This window comes from Dipodomys spectabilis, unplaced genomic scaffold (assembly GCF_019054845.1).
Source record: "Dipodomys spectabilis isolate Male_0828 unplaced genomic scaffold, ASM1905484v1 ptg000019l, whole genome shotgun sequence".
In the NCBI taxonomy this organism is placed as follows: domain Eukaryota; kingdom Metazoa; phylum Chordata; class Mammalia; order Rodentia; family Heteromyidae; genus Dipodomys; species Dipodomys spectabilis.
This window is the reverse complement of record NW_024870696.1, coordinates 18159686-18186094: the sequence shown is the minus strand read 5'-3', so window position 1 is coordinate 18186094 and position 26409 is coordinate 18159686. Positions and strand designations below refer to the sequence as shown.

Sequence of the window (26409 nt, the reverse complement as noted above, 5' to 3'; positions counted from 1 at the left end):
TGCGAGTTGGAAGAACGGCTGGCTGTTCATCTAACTGTACCTTCTGTCTCTCACTAAGGCCTATGCATCAGGAGAGCCTGGCTGACGATGGAAATAAGGCTTTCCGCTTGCAAGTCACAAAACAAAACCCATGATAAATCAGATCAGAAATTGCAACTGGGGAGGATCTATTTCTTACGTGAACTGTCATTTCTATGGGAGGTGCCCTAATTTCTTACTTTTCTGTCCCTTGCTCAATTCATGACTCCAAAGTGCTAAAAGAAAAAAAAAAGTAATTTCCCCCCCTTTCACCATCAAGGAGAGTTACTGACTGGCCGGATAGTTAGAAGAGTGACTGAAACCCTAGGTCACGTAGCCACTGTGTAACCCAAGACCAGGATCAAACAGTATCTGCCTTGAGAATGAGATTTCAACCCAATAGGAACTAAGGGTGAATAAAATTTGGTGAAGGACTGATGGGTTGGGTTGGAAAAGGTAGGAACCACAGAGGATGAGAATCTTTGGCCCATCGCAAAGGACTTGGGTTGTTGATCTCTTCCTCCTTTTTAATGGGAAGTTGTTGGCCAAGTCCTGTGGCTGAGGTTTCTTCTCTGGGCTGGTGTGATTGATCACCTGGCCCTCGAAGGCTTGTGATGAGATCACAAATACCGGGAAGGCATGTGCCTGTCACCATAACCCTCAGCAGTCCACAGCTTCCCTCCTTTCCTCCTAGATGGGAAAGGAGGGGTTAGTTAGGGATGACTGTGGAGGAGGGAGAAGGCAGTCCCAGAACCAGGCTCCACGGCAGCAGAAACTATGAGCAGATGGATGGGAGTCAGCTGATGATCTCTGCGACGCCCCTGCCTTCCTTCCAACACTCTTAATATGTATGTTGCCAAGCACATGACTATTGCCTCCCCCGCTTGTCTCATATTATAAAATACAAACAAAGGACAGAAAAGATCGTTTGGTTCCCGGCTGCCCACTGCTCAGAACTGTAAGGCCCGCCGTTTCCTCCCTGCTGAGACACGGTGGTTGTAGGGTCGCATCTTCATTTCCACAAAGGGGATGGAGAACTCGTGGCCTTTCCAATGGTACCAGTTGATTCCCTGGGTACAAGAAAGAGGCACAAGTCAGATCACCCCTCCCTCTCTGCAGAATTCTCTACTTGAAAAGAAAGGGAATGACTGGAGCATGAAATCCAACATGCCAACGTAGTTACCGACAACTAAAGAGTAGTTTTGTGGCTGAGTTCCCAATAAGGAGAATGGAGCCTAGTCCCTTCCCAGTATTCTCCTTCAACTAGCCCAGGATCTGAGTCTTTACTGGGAACATGTTACCAGCTTTGCCTATTTTGGCCTTCAGTTGTGGAATGGAGTAGTGGTGAATTTCAAAATCTCCAATGAAGAGGACATCTGTTTGATTTCTCGCTCCTGAAAGAGGAGACTTGCATAGCTTTCACCTGAAATGTTCAATCATCTGGAGGTGTCTGACATAAGGGGCTTTTCTGGATTTGGCCTTCTGCTGCTCAATATGGGAAAGTCCCTGTGGGTCCAGCCGGCTCCCTGTCACCCGGCCTAGTCTGTGAATCGATTTGCATTCTTTTGGGGAAATAGAGTCTCTTTACTTGGCTATTTCTGAACCGGGGCCTGGTTTTCTCCTTGGGGAGCAGCCTGTGAAGCACTTCCCAGAACTGATGAGCTCTTCCCATGAGAAATAGCAGTGGACACTCCTGATGGCCAAGGCCTCTCCCGCTGAGGTCTTCCTCCCAGTGGAAGCGTTTTCCCTTCTTTCCCTGGGCTTCCTCCCCGTCCTGGGCGTGCCACAGCATTTGTACAGCTGTTCTCTCTAGAATAGATTGTTCTCAAAGTACTTTTTTTTTTTTTTTTAAAGGAAAATGTAGGCCCCACATGAACACTGCAGCATGAAGCTGAGGGTTCTGTGCACCTACCTGACTGTGCCGGGACTCCCCATACTTCCCGTTGAGGTTGGTCCGGTGGCAGTTCTTATACCACCAAGCGCCTTTGTACGACATGGCGCAGTTGGTGACTGCCACGTCGTTGTCTCTGTCCTCTGTGGAGAAAGGGCGCCCCTGGTGGTAGCTGAGGGAGTCTCCTGCAAAGAAGAACATCCATGGGAGTTCCACCTGGGACAGAATTGTAAAAGATCCGGCGTTCACAGGATCCCCTCCCAGGGAATATGGTGACCGCACCCAGGACCTCTGCTTAACACCCCTGTCCTGCTCAGCTCCTCGGCCTGGCTGCGCTGACCGTATCCTCGCTTTACTCTGTGTGATCAATATCTACATGCTGCTCTCTTCAAACCACCTCTTCTTCCCCAGCCTTTTGCTGAGAGCAAGGTTGCACACAACCACTCTCAATACCCTCAGATGTTTCCCAGGCCCTCCACGAAACACAGAACACTCATGGTTCCTCTCTCCTCCCCTGGAGACAGAAACTAGCCATGCTGACTTGGGTCATTCGGGGTCTCCACTGTGGGCACAGCCTGGCTTTCACCCAACATCACCAACCCTATCTCCAAACCCACATTAAGAACGTGGTGCCCTTGTGAAGAAGGAAAGGAGCCAAGTAGAGGTTCCATCAACAGGAAACAAGATGCTGAACACATCATAGCCAGGCCAAAGGAGACGTGCATCTTGGGGAACAGTGGACTTGGAGAGGGGAGACCAAGTCTGTGATCACGACTGCCAAACATCTGACAGGCTACTGAGGAAAAATACCATTAAATGCACATGGTGGAGCCAGGTGCTGGTGAGTCACACCTGCAATCCTAGCTACTCAGGAGGCTGAGATCTGAGGTTCGCCTTTCAAAACCAGGCAAGTCTATGAGGCTTTTATCTCCAATTAGCCACTAGGAAACCAGAAGTGACGTTGTGGCTCAAGTGGTAGAGTGCTCACCTTGAGCTGAAGAGCTCAGGGACAGCGCCCAGGCCCAGAGTTCAAGCCCCAAGACCGACAAAAATAAATAAGTAAATAATAAACAAACATGGTGGATAAGAATGAGCATTGGTAGGAGGAGAATGTAAAGAGGCCTATCTTAGTTCAAGAGACGAAGAGAAATCAGCTACACCAAAAGTGGTGTAGGCTGCCCTGAGCTCAGCGAGGGGGACTTGTGCTCTCAGATGGACCCGGGGCCGGTGCACTTCTGCTGGAGACGTTGTGCAGGGTTTCGTACAAATTGACCATTTGACCATCATTCATGTGTAAGGATTTGTGGTTAGGAATGTTGCCAAGGGAACTTATACTACTTATGGGATGAACGTTATCTTAGCTGCATCCGAGGTTCATTTCCCCAGGAGGGGCATTGTCAGGGGCTTTGGAGCTATACCCACAGTGGCCACTGGGTGTCTCTAATGCATCCCAACAAGACTCCTGACTGGATCATCTTTCTTTATGTATGTGTTTATTCTTGGGCTCTCTCTGCGTGCACACACCAGTCTTGGGGCTTGAACTCAGGGCTTGGGCTCTGTCCCTGAGCTTAGCTTTTTTTTTTTTTTCTCTCAAGGCTAGCACTCTACCACACGAGCCACACAGCTCCACTTCTGCCTTTTTGGTAGCCCATTGGAGCCAACATTCTCATGGACTTTTCTGCCCAGCCTGGCTTTGAACTGCACCCCTCAGAGCTCAGTTTCCTGATTAGTTAGGATTACAGGCACGAGCCACTACACCCAGTGGACCATCTTTATTTTAGAGGGAAGCCTCCCCTTCCCGTCCAACGGGAAGTAGTTTCAGCAGCATAGTATTGTCTCTCCACTACCCTCTTCATTTTGTCTGTCCAGCCTCAAAGGATTCAGGTTTTGTGTCTGTCTAGAATTAACTTCATCACGGGGAACATATTCTTTGTCCTCTTTTCCTGGTCCTGGACAAGAGAGGAAGGAATCCTTACTCTTATTTTTCCCTTCCCATTTCTTAGCATTTTCACTTCCTCTTTATCTTAAATCATACTCATGTCTTTTGTCTGAAAAAAATTATTGGATTAATCTCCCGGCATAATTAGTAACCCTTTCTTTACTTTTTAGTTGTTCATGTTGTCTCTGCCCACAGCTCTATCTTCTCCATCCTGCTTCTTCTTCTGAATTCTAGAATTTATTCTTCTTACTCTCCTGGAGCAATTTTCTCCAGCTTCGACTTTGATGTTGCTTGCTGCTGTCACAGACATGATCCGCAGGTAACTCTATGTCTTTCCCCTCGTAGTTCCCCTCCCCCTTTCTGCCTCATATATTCCTCTCAAACCTTTAATGCATTAACTAAATCATGCATTTCTCTCATGACCACCATCTAGATTTATACCTTTCCCTTAATCCTGACACTGGCCAAGGCTCCTATTATCTTCTATTGGGATGAATACCACAGCCACCAGCTGGTCGCAGCTCTTTATCAGATTTACTTTATCCTGTTTGGGGTTGTCTAACTGATGTTCCTAAAACTCCACTTCCACAATAACCCTCCGGATTGGCAAGGCTCTCCACGCCTACTATGTCAAGATCAACTTCTTCTACTCCTTGGTGTCCAGGCTGTCTAGGACTTGGCTCCTCCTCCTCCAAGCTCTTTCTATTCCCTCGGAGCTCACTCTCTGTATAGGTTTGCTGGCCTGTCACACTCTCCTCCCTCCAATTGGGATCCAATTCAAATGAGCCACCTTCACGGGCCTCCTCAAGCTCCCAGACACCCTTCACTGAGCACCCTTCCATGGGAAGTGGGTGCTATTTATTGCATAGAGAGTTACTTCTCAGTGGTTCTATCCAGAACCACCATTGAGTGAGGTTAGCTAGATTTGGGGCAGCCTAAATAACCCCAGATTTTCCTCTTCTGAAGAAGATGGACCCACTATTCCAGGTGAGGAATGAATCATAATTAATTTCTAATGATCAGCCAACCTGTTGGCAGGATTTGCCTCTGACACATGAAAGCTGAATACAGTCCAACAGTTCTTCCCTCGGCAGGCCCCCCCTGCCAGGGAATAAGGCTGGAAGAGAGAGAGGCAGCAGGGACTGGGCCCAGGATAGACAAAGTGTGGGCCTGAAGGGAGAAGAATAAAGAAGAGGAGCAGGGGAAAGCTTGCTTCTTCTATTCCTGCAGTGAAACAGGGATGGCTCTTCTTCAGGTGTAACTCTAATCTAGGCAGTGAATAGCATCCGGTTATTTTCTCAATGATTCAGTCTGACATCTCGTTTAATACGTCCATTTCAATGACTATTTTATGCTCAAATTGGACCTTTTCTTGGGGAGCCTCAGGCTTGTCTGATTGCCTTTACCAGTGATCTCGAATATGAACAATAGCAAAGAAGCGTGTGTCTTCTCTTTGGAATAACAATACCTGGCCAAGAAAAGAAATAATTGAGCAGCTGCAGTAATTGGAAGGGCAGCACCTTGGAGTTCTTCTTAATTCTAAGAAGGCACCAGAAATGCTACTAAAATTAAACGCCAGTACTTAGCCCTCCATTTGGAGTAGTGAAAGGGCCAATAATGCCATGTACCAAACAGTAGAGTATCTGGCACAAGAGGCGTTATGAAATGGGTCTTAAGGGAATGCAAGAACTAGAAGGGCAGAGCCCAGCAGCAGCATGGACGGAGAACCGTGATTGCGAAGAGCTGACAGAGGGGGCGCTCTTCTGCTCGGTAGAGGTGATCCCGGTAAGGATGGTGGGCTGAGGGAGCATCTCAGAAGATGGGCAATCTGTATTATTTTCCTTAGTCCAAAGATGGTTTTCCTAGATGCCATTGCAAGAGAGATTTCTACCCAGAGGGGAGATGGTTCTGCTCTCACTGCATTTAGATAAGAAAAGGAACCCTTTGTTTTCACATTTATTTTTTAACGTTAAGGGCAGTCGCATGTCACTGATTGCATTGTTTTTCTGACTAGTCTGTGAAGGGGAAAGATACTGTTACTACAATTTTCCAGATGAGCAAACAGAAGTCTTGAGACATTGATGTCAGGTCCCCGTGACTGGTGAGGAGGACAAGAGCCATTGGATCCCCAGCTCCCTGTCCCTCCTCCCTGGGTAGCAGAGGAACACAGCATAGCTCGTGCCTGGAACACGGGCTCCTTGTCCTGCTTCATGCCCACCACCCTCGGGTCTGCTCGGGACCCGCAGGTACCTGCAGTGCCGTTGTAGCCTCCTATGCGGAGTTTGTACAGGTTTCTGCTGTCCTCCACAGAGAACTTGTCATAGTGGGCGAAGACCGCCTCCTGTCCATCCCGCATGTCCACACGGAGCTCGTAGCGGCCCTGGGATGTGATCCTGTGTATGTTATCCAGCCCTGTGGAGAAGAGCAGAGCGTGTGCTGAGCCTGGTCCCCAGCAGCTTTGGAAATGGGAGGGGGAAAAAACAGATGTTAAAGGGAAGGAGCAGCCAGGGAGAGGTAATCTAGATTTGCCTTTGCTCTCAATCCACCTCAGGTTGTTCTTAGAGAGACTCTGTCAGAGTCCAAAGTTTCTCCTGCAAAAAGGCCCAGCCCTAGTCTGCTGAAGAGTGCTACCAGACATTCTAGGTCCTTACATCTGGGCTTGATCCAGTAACTGATAGACCCTGAGCCTCAGGTTACCTGACTTTATTCACCATCTCTCCTGAGAACAAGACAAGGGTATGAATCCTTTGATGTAAGTGGAAGAAAGCAAGAAGTAGGATCACAGGGGAGAACTTCCAGGTATCCTAGGGATCCAGGCACCCCTACGCTTCTGAGTATTCTCTGGGGAAACTCTGCCTTTCATTCCACTCTTCTTCCTTCTTTCATTCCACTCATCTTCCTTTTGTCTCCCTCCAGGAGGCTCCAAGAGCCAGGGCAGAGCATACTGATATTTCGAGACTTCCATGATTCAACTTTCTTCAAGAATTTCCAACTTTAAGATGGTCTGAAGGTTATGTGCATCATAGAAAGTGCACTTTGAATTTTAATCTTTCCCTGGTTTATCAATTACTGGGCAACACCTTCTCCTGGTCCTGTGAGTGACAACTAGCACGTAAGCACAGGTGTAAATGACTGTACTCTACACCGTACTGCACTGCGAAGTATGATGCTTGGTAAGCTATGTGTGTTAAATGCATTTTCAACCTAACAGCATTTCAGTGTATAATGGGTTTATTGGGATGCAGCCTTTAACATAAATTGAAGGGCACCTGTATTGTCCTCTGCTTTGTGACTCTGATTGCTTTCTGTCTGATGCACCTACCACACTTTATAATCTTTACTGGTCTTTCTGTGAAGTTATTCCTACTCAGGTGTCTTCTGCCTGGCCCCTAAGCAGGCTGTGGGCTAATAGATTTTATAAGGTACAAACTCCTGTAAGTCCAGAGTTTGAGTGCTAGAGCCCAGACATCCCTTGGTGATATTTTCTCTTATGTTTTGAGTGCTAGAGCCCAGACATCCCTTGGTGATATTTTCTCTTATGTATTTTCAAACCTGCTTTTCTGAGACTCCGAGTCTGTCCTGGTTGCCTAAACTTTGAACAAATCTCCTTGTGCTGCTGAGGATCGGGATCTTTCTGATGTTTCTGTGTTTAGTGAGCCTGGCTCTTCTTGCCTTGCTCTAGTATCTGAGTGGGCCACAGTTTAGAATAAGAAAACCGCAACAGTGGAAGGGAATTTAGAGATTATGTAGGCCCACTCTTTGTTTTGTAGAAGAGGAAGCTGTGTCCAGAGAAGTAAAACGATTGTCTAGGGGGTCATCCAGATCTTTTGGCCTCGTTAGTCTTCTCAGCACATGAAGTTTTGCCTTGATTGTAAAAGGAGGGCTGTTGACTGCTATCTTGAAGCTGTTGACCCATAGCCTGCCCTGGATTGCTCTTGTGCAGATGGAATGCTTGCTGGTGAAATCATGTCTGGAGGCCTTTAATCAGCAGGTGGATCCATCCTGCCAGGAGCAGAGCTGCCAGCAATTCACAGCCTTTCATAACCTTGACCAAGTGGTGTCACTTCAGCCTTCCTTCCCAGACGCCTTTGGGCAGACTGTATCTCCAGCCAAGACCCATTTAATCTTCCACCTTCCTAGTCAGAGGACCTCCCTGAATAACTCATTTGAATAAGAGCTCCCTGCAGGAAGCCACTTGGGATTTCCCATCATTATTGGAAATCATTTGTTACTTGAACAAGAATCCTAATTTCCAGTTCTGTTTCTAAAACTTCAACAGGACATGCTTCGTGGGTCATAAGGTTATCCCAAACTTGAGTATTACTTCTGAGCTACACACGACCAGACTTAGCTCGGTTCAAGAGCTCTTACTGGCTCTGTATTACTTGTAACATCAAGAGTTCTCTTTTCAACTTTCTTTTAAGTTCCATAATGTGTCTTTATTCAACCAACCTAACCTCATGTTCTGATTTGTACCTTTTCTCCGGGGACAGGGAGGATTCTTGACTTTCTTCCTTTACTATCTCCATCCCTCTTCTATTCTCCCAAGATCCCTCACTGTCTCTACCATGGGTCAGCTGTCTTCCCTCCTTGGTACCTGCCTTTTTCTCAGTAGCTCATAGGTTAGGCTGGGTGTTTCCCAGTGTGGGTGGTATCTCTGATGTTCTGAGAAATATGTGGGAATGAGCCACTAAATAACTTTCAATGAACAAGAAAAGCACTTCTGGAAGTCTATTTCAGTTTTCCTTAATATGTGAACGAGAAACCGTAACTCTAACCTCAACCTTACTTCTCAGTGTCAGCTTGGTTCTTATTTAGCATCTGACACGTTCTGATCTCTGTTTTCATTCAGCAGCAGCAGCAGCAGAGACAGCAGTGGGCTTAGAGCCCATGTGTTAAAATGTAGTTTAATCATATTCCCATTGCTTTCTTTCCATTGCTTTTATTTTTGAGACAATCTTTTGATTTATAGCACATAATAACTAGTTTTTTTCATTTTTGGTCAGATAAAATTTCATTAAACATAGATTTAATTAAATAAAAAAATAAGTGGTGATCACTGATATATTTTACAAAATACGACAAAAATTGTAAAATTGGTACTCAGTTTGGAAGCAAGTCTTGTCTGTTTATGGATACCTTGGCTCTGTGGTGTGTGTGTGTGTGTGTGTGTGTGTGTGTGTGTGTGTGTGTGTGTTGGCAGAACCAGGGATCCAGGGATTGAACTCAGGCCTTGCATTTGCTACGCAAGTGCTATACCAATTGACTAATACTCCTCCCAACCATTTTTGCTTTAGTTATTTTTTTGGACAGGGTCTTAGGTTTTTGTCCAGAACTGGCCATGGACCACAGTTCTTCTAACTATTTTTCTTGTACAGCTAGGATGACAGATATATACCACTATGCCCAGCTTATTTACTGAGATGAGGGTCTCCCTAGCTATTTTCCCGGGCTGGTCTCAAACCGTAATCCTTCTGATTGCTGTCTCCTGAATACCTGTCATTATTGGCATGAGCCACTGTAACTGGCCTTCACTTATATTTTTATTAGCTTCATTGACAAACACAGGTTTGTTTATCTGGTAAGAATTCAAGAAGTTCTTATGATTGATTGGCCTCAGCTATCTATGATCCCCTGGGCACTACAACAGACAGCAGTATTTAAAAGATGAATACGATGTAGTTCCTGCCCTGAAAGAAGTTTACACAGTGCAGTTGAGGGAGATAAAGTCAACTAGACCAAGCTTTGGACCACAAGATTATGGCCAGTTTCCCCACAGGCAGTAGGCTGAGAAAACTGATTAAGATATGTTCTGGGGAGGAAGATACGTATCTGAGAATCTGAGTATATGTAAGTGGGTTATTGATAGAGAGGGGGAAAGGGGACAATTAGCTGGGAGAACGTTTCTTGCAGAGATACATCAGTGTGTCTCCATGTTTGGACTTCAGCAGAGGATAAGCAGGTGAGGTTCTTAATGGTGGAGAGCTGGGTGTAGTGGGAGTAGAGAGGCCTTGTACCTTGGCCAAGGGTTTGGTATTCACCTGGTAATGGTACAAAGTCATCAAATGGCTTTACAGGAGTCTGAGGAGTATTATTCTAGTGGTTGGGTGGGTAATGGGGTGGTTAGAGGCCTTGTTGGCAGGGAGCTTGGTTAGAGGTTTGTTACTGGGAGTGCAGGAGAAGCCGATGAGACTTAGATAAGAGGGTGGTGTGTGTGTGGGGGGGGGTAGTATCGAGAGGCGAGCATTTGGAGCATGATCATTTCGCCTTTCCCTCCACCTCTTTTTATCAGTTACTTTGAAAGTCTCACTAAGAAGGAGAGGGAAGCTGGGTGCTGGTACTTGCAGGCTCAGGCCTGTAATTCTAGCTATTCAGGAGGCTGAGATTTGGGGATAACAGTTTGACACTAGCCCAGACAGAAAAGTCCATGAGACTCTTTTTTTTTTTCCCCAGGGCTGAGGACTGAACCCAGGGCCTTGCACGTGCCGGGCGGGCGCCCTTCCGCTGGGCTAACCCCCCAGCCCCTCCATGAGACTCTTATCTCCGACAAACCAGCCAAAAGCCACACGTGGAGCTGTGACTCCCATGGTAGAGTGCTAGCCTTGAGCACAAAAGCTAAGGGACAGTGCCCAGGCCTTGAGTACTGACACAAAAGAAAACAAAAGGAGAGGGCAGTGCAGGTGGTCATACTGACTGCTTTCTGGATTGGCTCCACTGCTGCCGGGCTTGGGTTACCTACACACACCAGCTCAGTGCTCCATCTAAACCTCCAGCCATGTCAGAGCTCTAGGAAATTGCCCATCACCTCTAATGCCAGTGTCATTTCCCCCCCTTTCCTTCCCAAGTCAGATAATGACACTCTCCCAGGAACTGAGCACAGTGACTGGCCTCATTTGTCGCCTGACCTGCAGGCCGGTTGGCTGGTTGCCTGGCTTCTGAGAGAGGTGCAGCCTTCCTGCTGCTCCCCGAAACCCTTCCCTACCAGGCAGCACACTGATTTTGTAGTTGCTTCACATCAAGCCCCATCAGCATACGAGACTATTAATGAGGATGGGAAGAGACAGAGCAAAGAGGAAAACATCAGAATGAGATAAAAACAGATCAATCCTGGAGCCACACAGAGCAAGAGGTATTGCAAGCAATTCACAAGCTGTCAACCGCTCAGTGCAAACCGGGTCCCTGATATTCCCAGATGGGGACAGAAAAGGGATGGGCAAAAAGAAAAGCCAGATCAACCCGCCGACGGAAAGACAAACCAGACGTTACCTAGCCAGAACTCATCTTCCAGGTTCCCAAAGCCAGCACGGTAGTCGGCCCATTTGCGGAAAAAGTCAGTCTGGCCATTTTGTCGCCTTTGAAATACCTGTGAGGAGAAAGGAGACCATGAGGACAGATGCCCAGGACAAGAAATGATAATACACAAACTGGATGTAACCAGGTCTGTCCCAACAACAACAACGATACCCAGATGAGGAGCATATCCCAACCGGAGCTGGGTATTTACAGAGCAGTTTCTGCAGGGGTGCTGGCGGCCCTTCTCTGGAAGGGCAGAATGCCCCCTGGGGAAGAGGCTGAGGGGGTGTGATGTTGATGCTAATTTGCAGCCTGCAATGTAGAAGAGGATTTCAGATACAGATTAGACTCCCAAACCCGTCAGGGGAAATAAGTTGGACTCTCAAATTAGTCTCCGGCAGCATAAAGAGTAGCAGAAAGCGTTCCTCACCAAAGGAACAGGACCCACTTCCAATCACCCAGTCACTGTCCGCTGTCACCCTTTTATTGCAGGCAAAGCGACTGCCAACCATTCACATCTCGGCTGCTGTTCAAGTGCTAATTTCATCTAACCTCCAATACATCAGCCTCGGCTTCAACTTCCAATTATATTTTAAGAAGGAGGCACAGGTATGTAGGAAACATCAAAGACAATGTGTCCCAAGAGTAGCTGTCAGGAGCACAGCCACCAGTGAACAATTCAAAAACAGCCCTCCCTGCACCAGGCCAAATCCGGGAGGGGGAAATGTGTGCAGGCGGGCGGAGGGTTGGGTCTCCATCCCACATGGAGCCTGCTGGGCTGCCTCAGGCTCAGGTTGGGGAGCTCTGACGTTCACACAGCGGCCTTCTTGACAGCTGGAGCATTGGTCCTTTCTTTCACTCTGCACTGCCCTGTCATGGCTGGGGTGGAGGAGAGTTGCTTGTCAGCGAGGGGTAGCTCTCTTTTCCTAGTCATTGCTACTCCCTGGAGTCTACAGCTGCTCTAGGGAAGAACCAGCAGTCCAGAGAAAGATAAGGACAGAGCTAGCCTGTAGACGAACCTCTGCCCTTTATCCCACCTCTCCGGGCAGCTCTCCAATCACATTCATCTCCCACAGGAGGGCTCCTCTGCTGCCTTATGATAGGTTGAGACCTGAGCTGGAGGGATCTCTGGGCCTGTCTGAGCCTCCACTACCTTTCCTCAATCCCTGTATGTATTCACTCTCCTTGGAGGAGCAGGAGGGAAAGCAGAAGCCATCTTGGGGCCTTTCTCTGAGCCAGGCTACTGCAATGTCCATATGCTTCATTCTGGAGACATCTATGATTGGGCTGCTGGGCTGCTGAAGGCAGTGAGGATGGAAGGAAGGATGACGGGCAGGGTGATGACATTCAGATGGACCGGTGCTGAGCTGGGCAGACTGGCGCCTGGGGATGTGGGCGTGCGAGGAGAGCGGCGGCACCTACTTACAATCCAGCCGCCCCCATCCGTGGTCATGTCGCAGTACACCTGCAACTTCTGGCTTCGCTCTCCATTGAGGAAGATGGTGTAAACCCCACTCAGAGTGTCTCCATTCATCAAATGTTGGGCACAATCTTGAGGATGAGAGAACACTCGGCCCCCTGTACGGGAAAAGAAGTAAGTTCAAGACAAGATCCTTCCTTCCACTACATGTCTCTAGAGCCCCTTGGATCACAGAAGGTTTTAAAGAATCTTGGGGTTGGTACATCACCAAGCACTGTAACGAATTCTTTTTTGCTGTTGTTGATGGTTGTGGGGCTTGAACTCTGGACTTGGCACTGTCCCTCAGCTCTTCATTTCAAGGCGAGCGATCTACCACTTGAGCCACAGCGCCACTTTTGGTTTTCTAGTGGTTTATTGGAGACAAGAGTCTCACGGACTTTCTTGCCCAGGCTGGCTTTGAACCACAATCCTCAGATCTCAGCCTCCTGAGTAACTAGGATTATAAGTGTGAGCCACTGGCGCCCAGCTTGTAACGAATTCTTGATGGATCTAAACAGTGAGTGTGTGCTGACTTTACATTATCTCATATATTTCCTTGTGAACTGATGCCAGGTTTTTTTTTTTGCCAGTCCTGGGGCTTGAACTTGGGCCTAGGCACTGTCCCTAAGCCTCCTTTGTTCAAGGCTAGCACTCTACCACTTGAGCCACAGTGCCAATTCCAGCTTTTTTTTTTTTCTGTTTATGTGGTACTGAGGAATCGAACCCAGAGCTTCATGTATGCTAGGCAAGCACTCTACCACTAAGCCACATTCCCAGCCCCCTTCCCCCCCATGCCAGATTTATCAGACAATAGATAGTTTTATGGAATCTGAGGACCAAAGAGCTGGATTCACAGGCTGGCTTGCCTACTTACATATTTTCTTGACCGGAGGCAAACAGTTTGGCCTCCTTAAGTATTGGTGTGTTTATTAGTGAAACAAAAATCGGTGTAATGAAAGTCTCCTCCTTTACAAGGTGAAGATGTATCAATCCTTCTAGGGATGCTTGCTTACTCAGGAGTTGGTGACAGATACACTGGCTGGAAAATCACTGCAGCATACACCTTTCATGTACACATGTGTGCACATATGTATATATATGTATGGATGGATATATGTGCCTGTGAATGCTATGCTGGGAATTGAACCCAGGGCCTTTGCTTATATCTGACAAAAGGCCTGTCAGCAAAGCCTCTGTGGTCTTCATTTATGGCAGTCATTCCGGAAAACAAGCTCAGCATTAGCCCCAAGATGAATATCTATTCCCTGTATAAAATAATCTCCCAATTGTTCTAAACAATCAAACGGCCATGTTTTACAGTTCAGTTTAAGTTTAAGGAGAGGGCAAGGGAAGCAAATTGCAGCTCATCTTTCAGAGAGAACAGCCCAATTTGTAGAACAATATCTAATTAGCTGAAAGAGAAGCTTAAATCATGTGTCTTGAAGAGCTGAGCTTCGGGATACATTTGAAATTTGAATGCTAAGCAGGAAGCAGAGCAGCAGAGTCCACTGGAGGGGCTGATGGGACTTCAGGGCCTGTGGTACAAGTAAAAGGCACAGCTGGCTGTGCCAGGACTGGTATTTGGGTGCTCTGGAAATATGATGATCTTTGGGGCCAACACAGAACATGGCGCTGTTGATGATGTTCTGTGTCTGAACTGTGGCAGCAGCGGAGACACTGGGGAGGGGCTTTAGGTGGCAGGCACTACAGTGCCCCCTACTGGCAGAACTAGTGTCCTACACCCTGGTCACCAGTGAAGCATTCTTTGTTAGGCAGAAGTTGATGGAAGGTGGTAGACTTCACCCAAGGTCCTTCTGACAAAGTACTGCCTGACAGCAGTGACTGTCCCCTACTTGCTGCTGTAGCACCATCTCAGTAGTTTGGAGCAAAGACACTGCCTACTTCAAGTGTGGTCACATACTTTATGTTTCCATAAAACCTTCATTTCTTGCCTCACTCAATTCCCATGAGGGCAGATTGGTACAGATCAGAGACTCATTTCACAAAACTGCATGAAAGATCTTACTCATGTCTCCAGAACTCAAGTTTCAGATCCCAAGTCACATGTTCTAGTTGTCTCCACTAAGATAGGGAAATCATCTGGGCTATCTATCCTCATCCATCTATGCAGTGAAGGATTAATTGACATTGCACGCATAGGCACGCAGACCTCCAATAGTTAACTCACCAAACAAAGAGTGTATGTTCTGGCTCTATGAACTGATTTCCTTCATAGCTGCAGGAAAGCTGTTAAGTTTCATCTCTGGCACACCCTAAAACTCTCTGAAGTTCCTGATCTTTCTTGAAGGTACTGTTTTCATTTCAGAGGACAGTCGTGGTCTGGGAACACTGACATCATGCCCTAGCTACTCCGCACCCTGCTCTCTGGATCCACCTGTACACACACCTCCTTTCCCCCAATCTCTCACCGCCTGAGTGTCTCACTTTACATTTGTACATAATTTAGTCTTCAGTGCTCCCCTACCTTATGCATGGGTACCCCATTCTCCTGGAGGAAGATTTTCTTCATCAAGTCATCTCCACATCTTAAAGGAGTCAGAACCCCAAACTTCTTCCCAATAACCTAGATGTCTGTCACAACACCCCAGCTTGAAAACATCCATGTTATTGAAATACATACAGAAAAAGAAAGCAAACTTTCAGAACAGGGAAATAAATTTTTTTTTATGGCCCTCTTCACATTAATGATGATGAGTTAATATTTATGTTATAGATACATTTAAAAGGCTCACACATATAGCCTTGAGCTGAAGAGCTGAGGGACAGCGCCCAGGCCCAGAGTTCAGGCCCCACGATGAGACCAAAAAAAAAAAAAAAAAGGCTCACACATACCAGTTGCCTTATAAAAGCCAAACCTATTGCAAGTTGAGATGACTTACCCTGGAGAAGGAGAACTCTACATACCATCTGAGTAATTGTCATATAAAAGGAGAGTTCACTTTAAAATCAGGAAATGGGAATAAGATCAAGTTCAGAAAAAAATGTGTGGTCTAAGGAGTTCCGAAGGCTGCATGGGTTCAAAGGTCTCGGATGGTGCCCTGTGAGAAGCTTTCTTTCTTCTAAGCCCCTGAAGTAAGTGGGTTGATGGAGATGTTCACCAAGTGTGCGTTAGCCTGATGCACGATTGGGTGCACTTGTCTTTGCCCTTGGCAAATTGCAAGGCCATCTGGTTGTTTATTGATTCCATTTACTGTCATTTAGTCAGTGGCGTTTGTGGAAAGATATTCAACAATCCTTTTGCTTTTTACAGACTACAAGGATCAGCAAATGGGTTTTGAACATCCTGGGAACTTGAAGAAGTCACAGTTACCATGAAAGAACTCCTCTCCAGCCCACTCCTCAACATTGCCAAAGTTTTGCCTCACACTGGCAAATCCCTCCCTCTCAAATTACTCAAATCACTGCCTCTCACCAGTCAAGAGAAAACAGAGGATCACTAATAAGGATCAAGTGGAGGATTCTATCAAAATTCAGATCCCTGTGTCCCACTACAGATCTCCTGAATAGAATGTCCAGTGGGTAGGGCCTAGAAATCGGGTGTCTTATCGAAGTTCCTTAAATGAGTCTAAGAACCAGCTGGGATTGAATCCCACTATTTGGGTTGTATTTCTCTTCTCACAAAGGATAAGATGTGGAACTGGCAGACAGTGCCCAGGAGCCCTGCAGTCTGCCTTCTCTGCCCAGATCCATATGACTGGGTGGAAATTAACTGAACCAACCTCTGTTTCTTTGTCTCTGTCTTCTCTTTCCTTCTTCCACATTTCCCTTTCTTTCTCTCTCCTTTTCCTTCACATTCTTTATGCCAGTAGATATATCTCAAATGGTCTCAAGATTTAGATGGAATGTGGTGGGAAGAAGAGGGATATCTGGCCTTGAGTTCAACCCTTGTGTTCCTCTTTTTACCATTCCTTTCTTCTTGACGGATGGCTAACAATGAAGAACATATTTATTTGCACCCTTTGAGTTCAGTGTGTACATTCTGAATTTCATATGTTTTAGGAGATTGTCAGAGGAGATTTCAGGTGTCATGGCTGTCTGGATGGCATATGATTTAACATCATCAAAAAGTCATCCGTGGGGCTGGGAAGGTGGCTCAGTGGTAGAGCGCTTGCCTTGCATGCATGAGGCCTTGGGTTCAATTCCTCAGCACCACATAAATAAAAAAGAAAAAAGCCGGAAGTGGCGCTGTGGCTCAAGTGGTAGAGCGCTAGCCTTGAGCTGAACAGCTGAGGGACAGCACCCAGACTCAGAGTTCAGGGCCCACGACTGGACCCTCCCCCCCCCAAAAAAAAAAGTCATCCTTAATCCTAACACAGATCGTCTAGTAATTTTTCTAATAGAAATTTTTACCAACAAGAGCATGACTAGAAATATTTTCTTCCCTTTGATACTATAACTTGAGTTTGGCCGATGAAGAAATATTTTTTTTTTTAAGTACAGGCTGTGGCAACAACCATGTTAAAAGGAAATCCACACCAAGTGATCGTACACTTAAATGTCTCATGGTTAAGTGTTTCTAGATGTAATTGTGAGATCAACAAGACCAGGGCACTGACTGGAAGAATTGCTCAGAAATTGGTTTGTGTGTTGAGCATCGGAGGCTGAATGCCGAGTGGACTGCAGCTAGCTACGTGACTCACAGTGCAAGTAGATGGACTCCCACCAGCTGGGAGTGGAAGAGGAGACTTTCCAGCCCCTTCCCTGTCTTTACTTGTTTTACATCCTTGGGTACAGTCTTTAAAGTGGTCAGACTTAGCAGCTCTAGAGAGCACCCACCTGCTTCTCACTTGAATGGCCTGAGCATGAGGACTATAACCATGATATCAATGTTTTTCTTTGAGGACCGCCTCACCAGGTCCTGCACCAAATGCAGAGGTTGCTCCACACAATCACAGGCAACTTCCTCTGTCCACTACCACTTTGATTGTTTTTGCTCTCACGGAAGTGGATTTGTGTTTGACTCTCACCTAGTCCTCTATGTTAAAATGAATGACCCTTATATGAAAAGTAGCCCACAATTAGATTGTTGGGGACAATCTGTGTCCACGGAGAGTTACAAGTTCAGCCCCCGTGAACTGAATCTACCATGGTAGTTTTTCTTACAGCATCTTCAGTTTCATTTTCCTGTTTAGTCTCTTACTATTCATTCAGAAAACATACGAGAAACATCCTTTAGCTTCTCAATGCTGGACTAGGAGATGGGAATATAAAGAAAAGAACGATATAGTCCCTCCTTTCAGATTTCACACTCTGGTAGAGAAACAGGTAAGTATGTCTTGAGTTCTAAGAGCTCTGAGGTGGAGTTGAGCATAGGTGGATGGAACTATATTATGGAGGGCACACAGCCAAGCTGAGGGCTGGCAGAGTTGGGCTGGGAAGTGGGGTCTGGGATGAAGTAGAGCTTGGAAAGTGCTCATCGGAAGGGAATATGATTTGGGGAGCGGACGTAGCAGTTAGCCACAGCTGGTGGGAAAGGCGGCTCCAGCTTGTGCAGAAACACAGTCCATCTGGAGGAGGGAAGATTTAACGGGCTGCAAAGCAAGAAGAGGGTTGAATGGATGTGGCACCCAGCATTGGTTCATACTATGGAACGAGCTGAATTTTCTGCTGAAGCTAACAGGAGGAAGAGGCTCTTGGTGGACCTTGAACTCATTTGGTTTTCTAGAAAGATCATTCTCAATGCAGTGTGGGGGGTGAATTTTATGAGGACGAGATGGAATAGAGGGTTCCATTCATGAGGTCGTGTGGGGATGCAGGAGAGGTAGCAACAGGTTTTTAAGGAGGTAATGGGATGGAGAATTCCAGAACTCTAGGCAGCTTTGATGTGTTTCTTCTCTACTGAGCTGCTGGAGAAGGTCCTGGGACTTGGCAGACCACCTGCCTTTTACCCAGTGACAAGTGCAACAGGATCTAGAATCTTCCCCTCAAATATCAGTTAACAGCATTCGAGTGGCAACTGGATGTTCGGTCATCATCTGTCTTATTCTTTGGATTAACTTATACCAGCAGGCCCAATGGTGTGGCAGGTTAGGTTGATCACAGCCTGGAGTTGCCGGCATGGACACTCACGTGTGGCTCTTAATTCTGCACGGCAGGTGGAGGGTTTGGCATGGCGCTATCTCCAACGTGTACACCTTGCTGAGGTGGTTCTGGCTACACTTGTCCTCATATTCCTTGTTTAATGGAAGTGATCTTTTTATGATGTTACTACAATCTAATAGCGTCGTGATCTGATCTGGCATGTGCCCCCAAGCCTTCCAATGTAAGAATCCTACCCATCCAATGTCTATACCTGTCTACCTATTAACTGAACAGGATTTATATTCTTGCCTTTGTCACCTGACTTCTCTACCTAGTCGCCAGATGTCAGAAGTAGCTAGGGACATTTCTACCAACATTTTCAGCCCCAAGTCCTTCCTCTTGCCATTTATTTGCTGTCTAGTATTTTTTTTTTCCAGCCCCTCAATGCTCATGAGACTTCTCTAGACTTCATCTAAGGATTCAACGCCACCAAGGGACAGCTGCTGCTCATAGCCTTCTCTGGGAGGGGACCAAATTCCAGCCTTTTACCCCTATTGTCGACGCCCCTTGTCAGCAGGAAATAGCCAGAGAGAATCCTTGCCCTATTTCATGATTATTAAAAGGCTGGAATGTAAGGTCCGTTCCTGGATGGCTAGCAGACTCCACCCTCCTCACAGCAAAGTCTCCACCCAGTACCTGTGTTACCTAGGCAACTGGGACACCTGGAAGAGGTGGAGATGTGCATCCGCTGCATCCGCTGAGGTCACATCTGAATTTGATGTGGCCACACCTTTCTCCACCCTTACCCTAGATAAGGCCTAGCCCAGGCCCAGAGCGGTCTCTCTCTCTGCTCTTTTCTAGCTCTCTCTCTCTGCTCTCTCTCTACCTCTCTCTCTGCTCTCTCGCTGCTCTTTTCTAGCTCTCTCTGTTCTCTCTCTGCTCTCTCGCTGCTCTTTTCTAGCTCTTTTCTCTCTCTTTCCTCTCTCTCTTTCCCAGCTCTCTCTCATTCCCAGGCCTTTCCCAGCCACGTGGAGTGCCAACCTTGCCTGGTCCCAGCAGGTCTACTGATTAAACCTACCCCTTACCTGAATACCACGTGCGTGCTGCTGTTCTTACTCAGCTACCTCTCTCTCTGCTCTTGTCTAGCTCTTCTCAAGCTCTTTTCTCTCTCTCTTTCCTAGGCCTTTCCTAGCCGCGTGGAGTGCCAGCAGGTCTGGTCCCAGCAGGTCTACTGATTAAACCTACCTCTTACCTGAATACCACGTGTGTGCTGCTGTTCTTACTCGGCTACCTCTTTTTAAAAACCTAACAGTTTCTCCATTGCAGTCAGAGTAAAACACAGCAGCAGAGTCTCCCATTGTCTCTGAAGTCCTGGGTGTGCTGACTCTGTCTTGGGTCCTCCTCCCTCAGCTCAGTGTTCCTCGGCTGCACTGGCTTTCTACTAATGGATTGAACATGCCCAGAAGATTCAGTCATTACGCTTCATCTCCCGGAGGCGCTCTTCTGCAGAGTATTCACTCACATCATTTACGTCCCGGCTTATACATCTCAGCTTAGAAGAGCTTTTTATTTTTTTTTCTGACCACCCTACTTAGGAGACCCAGACCTTAGATCAAGAGAGGAAGTGGCTGGCACAATCAGGAAAGGCTTCTTACATGAAAGCTGTCATAAAAGTTGGCGCTTCATGACTGCACTTACTCCAATACTCTTGTTTAGTTTTTACAAAGTGATATCACTATTTGATATTGCCTCTTTCCTTTCTATTTTCCACTGCCGGAACCCTTTAACTATAAGAGATGTCATCTGTCTCATCTTGCTGATCACTCTTGGCATTTAGAACAGTGTCAGTCCTGAAGTAAGTGCTAACCAGTAGACCTATGATGCATGTGAGCACTCTACTTGTCACTTATCATCATGAAAGGGAAATCAAAATTAGGTTTTATGAAAGCATTCAGAGTGGGCCAGATCCAGTTCCACCTATAGCAATAGAGAAGTTAGTTCTGTAACATCATCACCTATGGTAGATTGTATGACTTGGGACACAACTCACCATCTCCCTAAAGGTGGATCACACATCTCTGTCCTATTGAGTGGTACAAAAAGTTCCATGTAAATTAAAAAATTTAGATGAAACGGACCAATTCATTGAAAATCACCAAAGGTCACCAAAAGTGAGATGGATTAACTTGAAAAGTATGAGGACTATATTTCTAAAACTGATTTAGGGTTAAACCCTACAGTGAGCAAGGAGATTTCACTGGTGAATCGACTTGGAATTTAAAGGCAGGAAATAAAAACAGAAAGAAAACTTTGTACTTGTTCAGTGAGGTGAAAACTATTCTTATTAAAATAAACAAAAGCTACACCAAACAGAATCATAGGAGAAAGAGAGTAGATTAAAAGAAGGTTTGTGGCTCCATATTTCCCAAGGGAAATTGTCACTCACCTGTATTTGGTCTTCCTCAACTGTATTTGTTATCAGCAAGAAGAACTGACAAGTCTAAAGGTACATGAGCTCACAGACAGAATACTCACCAAGGAGTAGAGTATGGTGAAAGCAAGACCATAAGTATTATGACATCTTATGGAGAATTATTAGAACAGAATTTAAATTAAACATGATAACTTCAACTTATGGCCATAAGAAAATAAAAGGTTGGAACATGTAATAGAAAATGTAAACAAAGCCGGGAGCTGGTGGCTCACACCTGTAATCCTAGCTACTCAGGAGGCTGAGATCTGAGGATCATGGTTCAAAGCCAGCCCGGGCAGGAAAGTCTGTGAGACTCTTATCTCCAATAAACCACTAGAAAACCGGAAGTGGTGCTGTGGCTCAAGTGGTAGAGCTGAAGACTGCAGGGAGAGCGCCCAAGCTCAGAGTTCAAGCCCCACAACCGACCAAAAAAATGTAAACAGTAATATTTCATATAGATTATATAATAGTTTAAGTCTGTGGTAGATATGAAGAATAAAGATTTGATTGAGGATCTCTCTGAGAAAATGAAAAGAAAGAATACAGAGAAAACATTTTTAAAAACTAAGTAAGACATAGTACATTTATTCCAGGGTATGTAGTTATAATATGTCCTAAAAAGAAAAACACAAAAATAGGAGAAATGCATAAAAATAATGAAGATGAATGTATCAGAAATAAAGATAAAGCTTTGAAAATTTAAAAAGTAATTTAAAAGGCAAGGATTAAAGAAATGTCAAACTAAAGGTAAAAAGAAATGAAATATAAGCCATTGAATGAAGTATGAAACTATCAGAGAGAAAAAGAAAATCATTAGAAAAAGTTACTAGAAAGGAAGAGTAGATCAGTCACAGAATAAGAATCTAGTTAGCATTAGATTCTCAAAGGCAGCAGTGTATTGGGAAGACAATGGAACATTTTAAAATATGATAGAAATGAACATTTGAATTAATATTTTATACATAATCAACTGTAATTCAAAGGTAAGGGTTTGATTTAAAAACCTCATCAGTAATGAATTTAAAAAAATAAAAAAATGTTCAGGAATATGAGGTTTTAGAATATTTGCCTTATAAAACCAGTTATTGACAAGTTCGAGTAACTGCATGAATAAATTGAGTGGCAAATAAGAGTAATTAACTGCTTGGGAAAAATGCCTTAATTTTTCTTTGTTAAATGAAAGGCTATACATAATCAAAGAACAGAAAAAGAGAAAGCTTATCTGTAATAGTCCAGAGCCAAAATCTAGTGAGGGTTTTTTTTTTTGATGGAGGAGGGGGGGGAGGTAGTGCTAGATCTCCTGAGAGGTTTGAGACTATGTCAAGGTACTTAGATTTTTATAAAGAGATTCCATAATAACATTTAAGAAATAAATTACAGCAAAAACATGAATGTAGATCTTAAATCTATTAATTGGTTCTTTGAAAATATTAACAAGAGAAATATATCACTGGCAAGACTGATGAGAGAAGATGAAAGAAGAAAACTAAAAGGGAAAGAGCTTTGGATACAACAGAGATTTGAAACAAAATCTTCTGAAGAATTGTATGCTACTAAATTCTGAAAGTCTGATAAACAAATTCCTAGAGACATGTAGAGTCAGAGCTCTTGTTGGAAAACCCAAACTTGGGTAGATACATAATTTTTAAGACAGAGTAGAAAGATGTGGCCAAATATCTTATTTTAAACAAGTTACTTAAAAAAGCTACAAACAAAACAAAAACCTAGAAGAAGGTAAAGATAAAAAAAACTGCCTATCTTCATTTTTTAAAAAACAAACTTAGTGAAGCCTGGATTTCAAAGCCCAATAAGGAGGCAAATGCAGAAAAATATTGTCAGGTCAATTTTATTTATAATTGTAGATATATAGAAAGTCTAAACTGGGGCCAGGAATGGTGTCTCATACACGTTACTCCAGACTAGTGAAGAAAGAGAGAGAATCCTGGGTTCAAGGCCAGCCTGGGCAGAGAACGTTAGGGAGAACCCATCTCAAGCAATAAGCTGGAGTAGTGGCATATATATCTCAGCTATGTGGGTATTCCAATCTTGGGCAAAAGCAGGAACTCTGATTTAGAAATGAATAAAGCAAAAAAGGATGGGAGACATGGTTTAAGTAGTAGAGCAACTGAGCTTAAAACCCTAGTACTTCCCCCAAAAAGTTTATCCAAGAGGAGTTAACCAAATCTAAGAGGGTATTAGGCTCACACCTGTAATCCTAGTTACTCAGGAGGCTGAGACCCAGAAGATCATAGTTTAAAGCCAGCTGAGACAGGAAAGTCCACGAAGCTTCATTTCCAAAGGGGGTAAAAGGCAAAAGGAAACAGGGCTCAGGTGAAGCTCAAGTGGAAGAGCACTTGCCAAGCCAGTGAGGAGACCCTGAGTTTAAATAAACACACCAACAAATAAATACAAACACTATTCAGTGGGAATGTCTTCAAAGACAGAGAATAAATGTATTAAAAAACTATTAATGCAATTCACCTTACCAGTTAACTAAAAGATAAAATTCACAACTAAATGACTTAGTCACTTGATAAAGTTTATTCCCCAAACTCTTTCGGTTGGAATAGAAAAACATTCCATACCTCGATAACATTTAAACTTCAAATTTAAGTGGCTAACATTCCTGTTTAAGATTAGGCAATTATATGCTGTCTTCATATTGTTAGATGAAGATTTATCCAAGATTATGCTGCATGGAATTTAATTGCATTCTCCATAAGTAGAGGAAGAAGTCAAGGTTAACTAATCTCACTGTCACTATTTAACACATCTCTGGACATTCTTGTTAATGTGATACAGAAAAATAAGCCAGAGGTAGAAGAATTTGAAGTATAGAAATCAATCTGCCATTGTCTACAGATGATATAAATCACTCCCCTAAATATTAACTGAATAATGGATAATTAGAAATAATAAGCCAGTTCAGCAGGATTGCTAGATGCTGGATCAATATGTAAAGAAATCAATAGTGTTTTTCTACATCAGCAATAAGCAACTAGAAAATATTTTTTTTAAATTAGATAAAACCGTAAAGCAATAAAATGGTCATAAATTATCGAAGAACAAAAAAAAAAGTCATAGGGAAAAAAATGTTTAAATTTGACTTCGAAGCCATAAAGACAATTGGAGCTGGTGTGAAGGAACCAAACCCCACACACAGAACTCCACTCAGGGGGTTGAAGCAGAAAGAAAGCTTGAGGCCCTAACTGGTCTACTATAGTTAAACCCTGTGCCAAAGACACAAATAACACAATTAAAACAAAACTCCAAAATGACATCATCGACAATAAACATCCCTCCGAAGGATAAATGCTTTGGATAAAGAATGCACCTACACAGTTAGTTAGTGTTATAAAGGTACCAAATCTTCTCAAGTATATTACAATTCCGACCTAAATTCAAGTTACTATTTCTTTTGAAAAACATTATATCTAATTTTGATAAACCGAGACGATACTAAGGATCATCAAATAGGTAAGACAATGTTGAAAAAGAAAACGGGAGACACTTGTTCTACCATATATTAAGATATTCACAGTAAGATCATTGCTGTAGACATAAAACCTCAAAGTATTTCTTGAAAAAGAATAGTTGAATAGACCATGGAATAATACAAGAGATGTAGAGTTCAGAGACAGATTCAGGTACATATGGGAACTTAATGTATAATAAAGCACCACAAATCAATGGAAAACAAATAGACTATTTACTACTTGATTTTGGTAAAAAATTGATTCACTAAGAGAGAAAAATGAAATTATATCCCTATGTGGACATGTTCAAGGTATTTGGTTGGAGTGCTATTTGGGGTGGGAAAAGTTGGGAGTAATCTGCTGCCCATCTTTGGGGGAGAATGGCAAAAGATCAGGGGTGCACATTGCTCCATATTTTGCAATAACTGGAAGCAAAAGAGCGTCTATGTGCAGAAAACTTGAATGGATCTAAAACCAGTGTGGAGTAAAAAAAAAAATGAGTAAGAGGAATGAGCTCTATAATCCAAGACCATTTATATATTTAAAATATTCCTACTCAAAGCAACTTTACAAGAACACATTTTTCAAAACCACAAACAGAAGACTTCACATTTGACACCTTAGAATGATTGCATATGCAAAGTAGAAGAAGGGATGGGGCAAAAGGAAATAAAAATAGAGAACCCTGGAGGAGATTAGCATCTGTGATGTGCAGAAAACTAGGCAGTAGGATTAATCCAAGTCCCTGATCTCACACATATCCATCTATTCATGTTGGAGGGATGGTTTCTCCAAACAGTGTGATTAGTGACTACTTCCTTCTCCATAGCCAAGTCGTAAAGAAAGATGGTGGCTCTCTCTTTTTCGGGATTTGATGAAAGAAAGATGCAAGTTGTTTCTAAGTAGTGAGCAGAATTGCCCTCAGCCCTGCATCTGGTGAGGCACCGTGTGATGCTCATAGGAGTAGACAGTAGTTGACAACAACTGGAATGTAGTCCAGGCTGGCCTTGAACTTGAAACCCTCCTACTTCTGCCTTTCCTTGTGCTCAGATCAAGGTGTCTGTCACCACACTCAGCCTCCAAATGAAATTCTGATAGCTCTATAGATTTCTGTGAGTCACTGCCTATTGTTCCAAAATCTGTACTTCATTAATTTCCCACAACTTCGAAAAACTAAATGAAGCTTGTGTTAGAAAAGACCCTAGGATTTTCCTGAAAAGCCCCACAGAGCAGGTGAATGTGGGAAAGCAAGGTCTGGAGCATAGGTGTTTATTTATGTTATTTAATTTTATTTTATTTTTCAGTTGTGGGGCCTGAATTCTGGGCCTGGGTGCTGGCCCTAAGCTCTTCAGCTCAAGGCTAGCACTCTTCTGCTTGAACTACAGCGCCGACTTCCGGCTTTTTCTGTTTATGTGGTGCTGAGGAATCGAACCCAGGGCCTCATGCATGCAAGGCAAGTGCTCTACCACTGAGCCACCTTCCCAGCCAGCATAGGTGTTTTTCTTAAAGGCACTTGTCATTACTCATCTTTGGATACCTCTGCAAATGATTGCTCTCACTTAACCTTAAGGTCAAGGCAACCCACTTTATAGTGTTCACTGTCTCTGAGGATGAGCTTTAGCACGAGCCTTGTTTGCTTTTTTTATGGTATTAAAAGAGACAATGAAACCTATCCCTCAGAAGATCATTTCACCAAGCCTCTGTTGCTCTACAGGGAATATTTGTTTCCTCATTTAAATTCATGTCTCTAAAAGACAAGTAGACCTTGGATGAAATTTCAGGCGACAGTAAATTATAAATAATGTATCCATATTTTTT

The 26409-nt window shown here is 44.4% G+C and overlaps 1 protein-coding gene across 1 annotated transcript in view; it reads right to left on the bottom strand.

The window, feature by feature from the left end:
• Positions 1-342: 342 nt before the first annotated feature.
• The window catches only part of Tnr (tenascin R), a 73523-nt gene continuing 47456 nt past the window's right edge, over positions 343-26409 (bottom strand). Inside the window, exons 16-20 of the mRNA XM_042674430.1 lie at positions 12568-12719; positions 11115-11211; positions 6099-6260; positions 1931-2094; positions 343-1088 (exon numbers count right to left, since the gene is read on the bottom strand). Coding sequence (XP_042530364.1) covers positions 969-1088; positions 1931-2094; positions 6099-6260; positions 11115-11211; positions 12568-12719 — 695 coding nt within the window. The 3' untranslated portion in view covers positions 343-968. The remainder of the gene's footprint in view (positions 1089-1930; positions 2095-6098; positions 6261-11114; positions 11212-12567; positions 12720-26409) is intronic.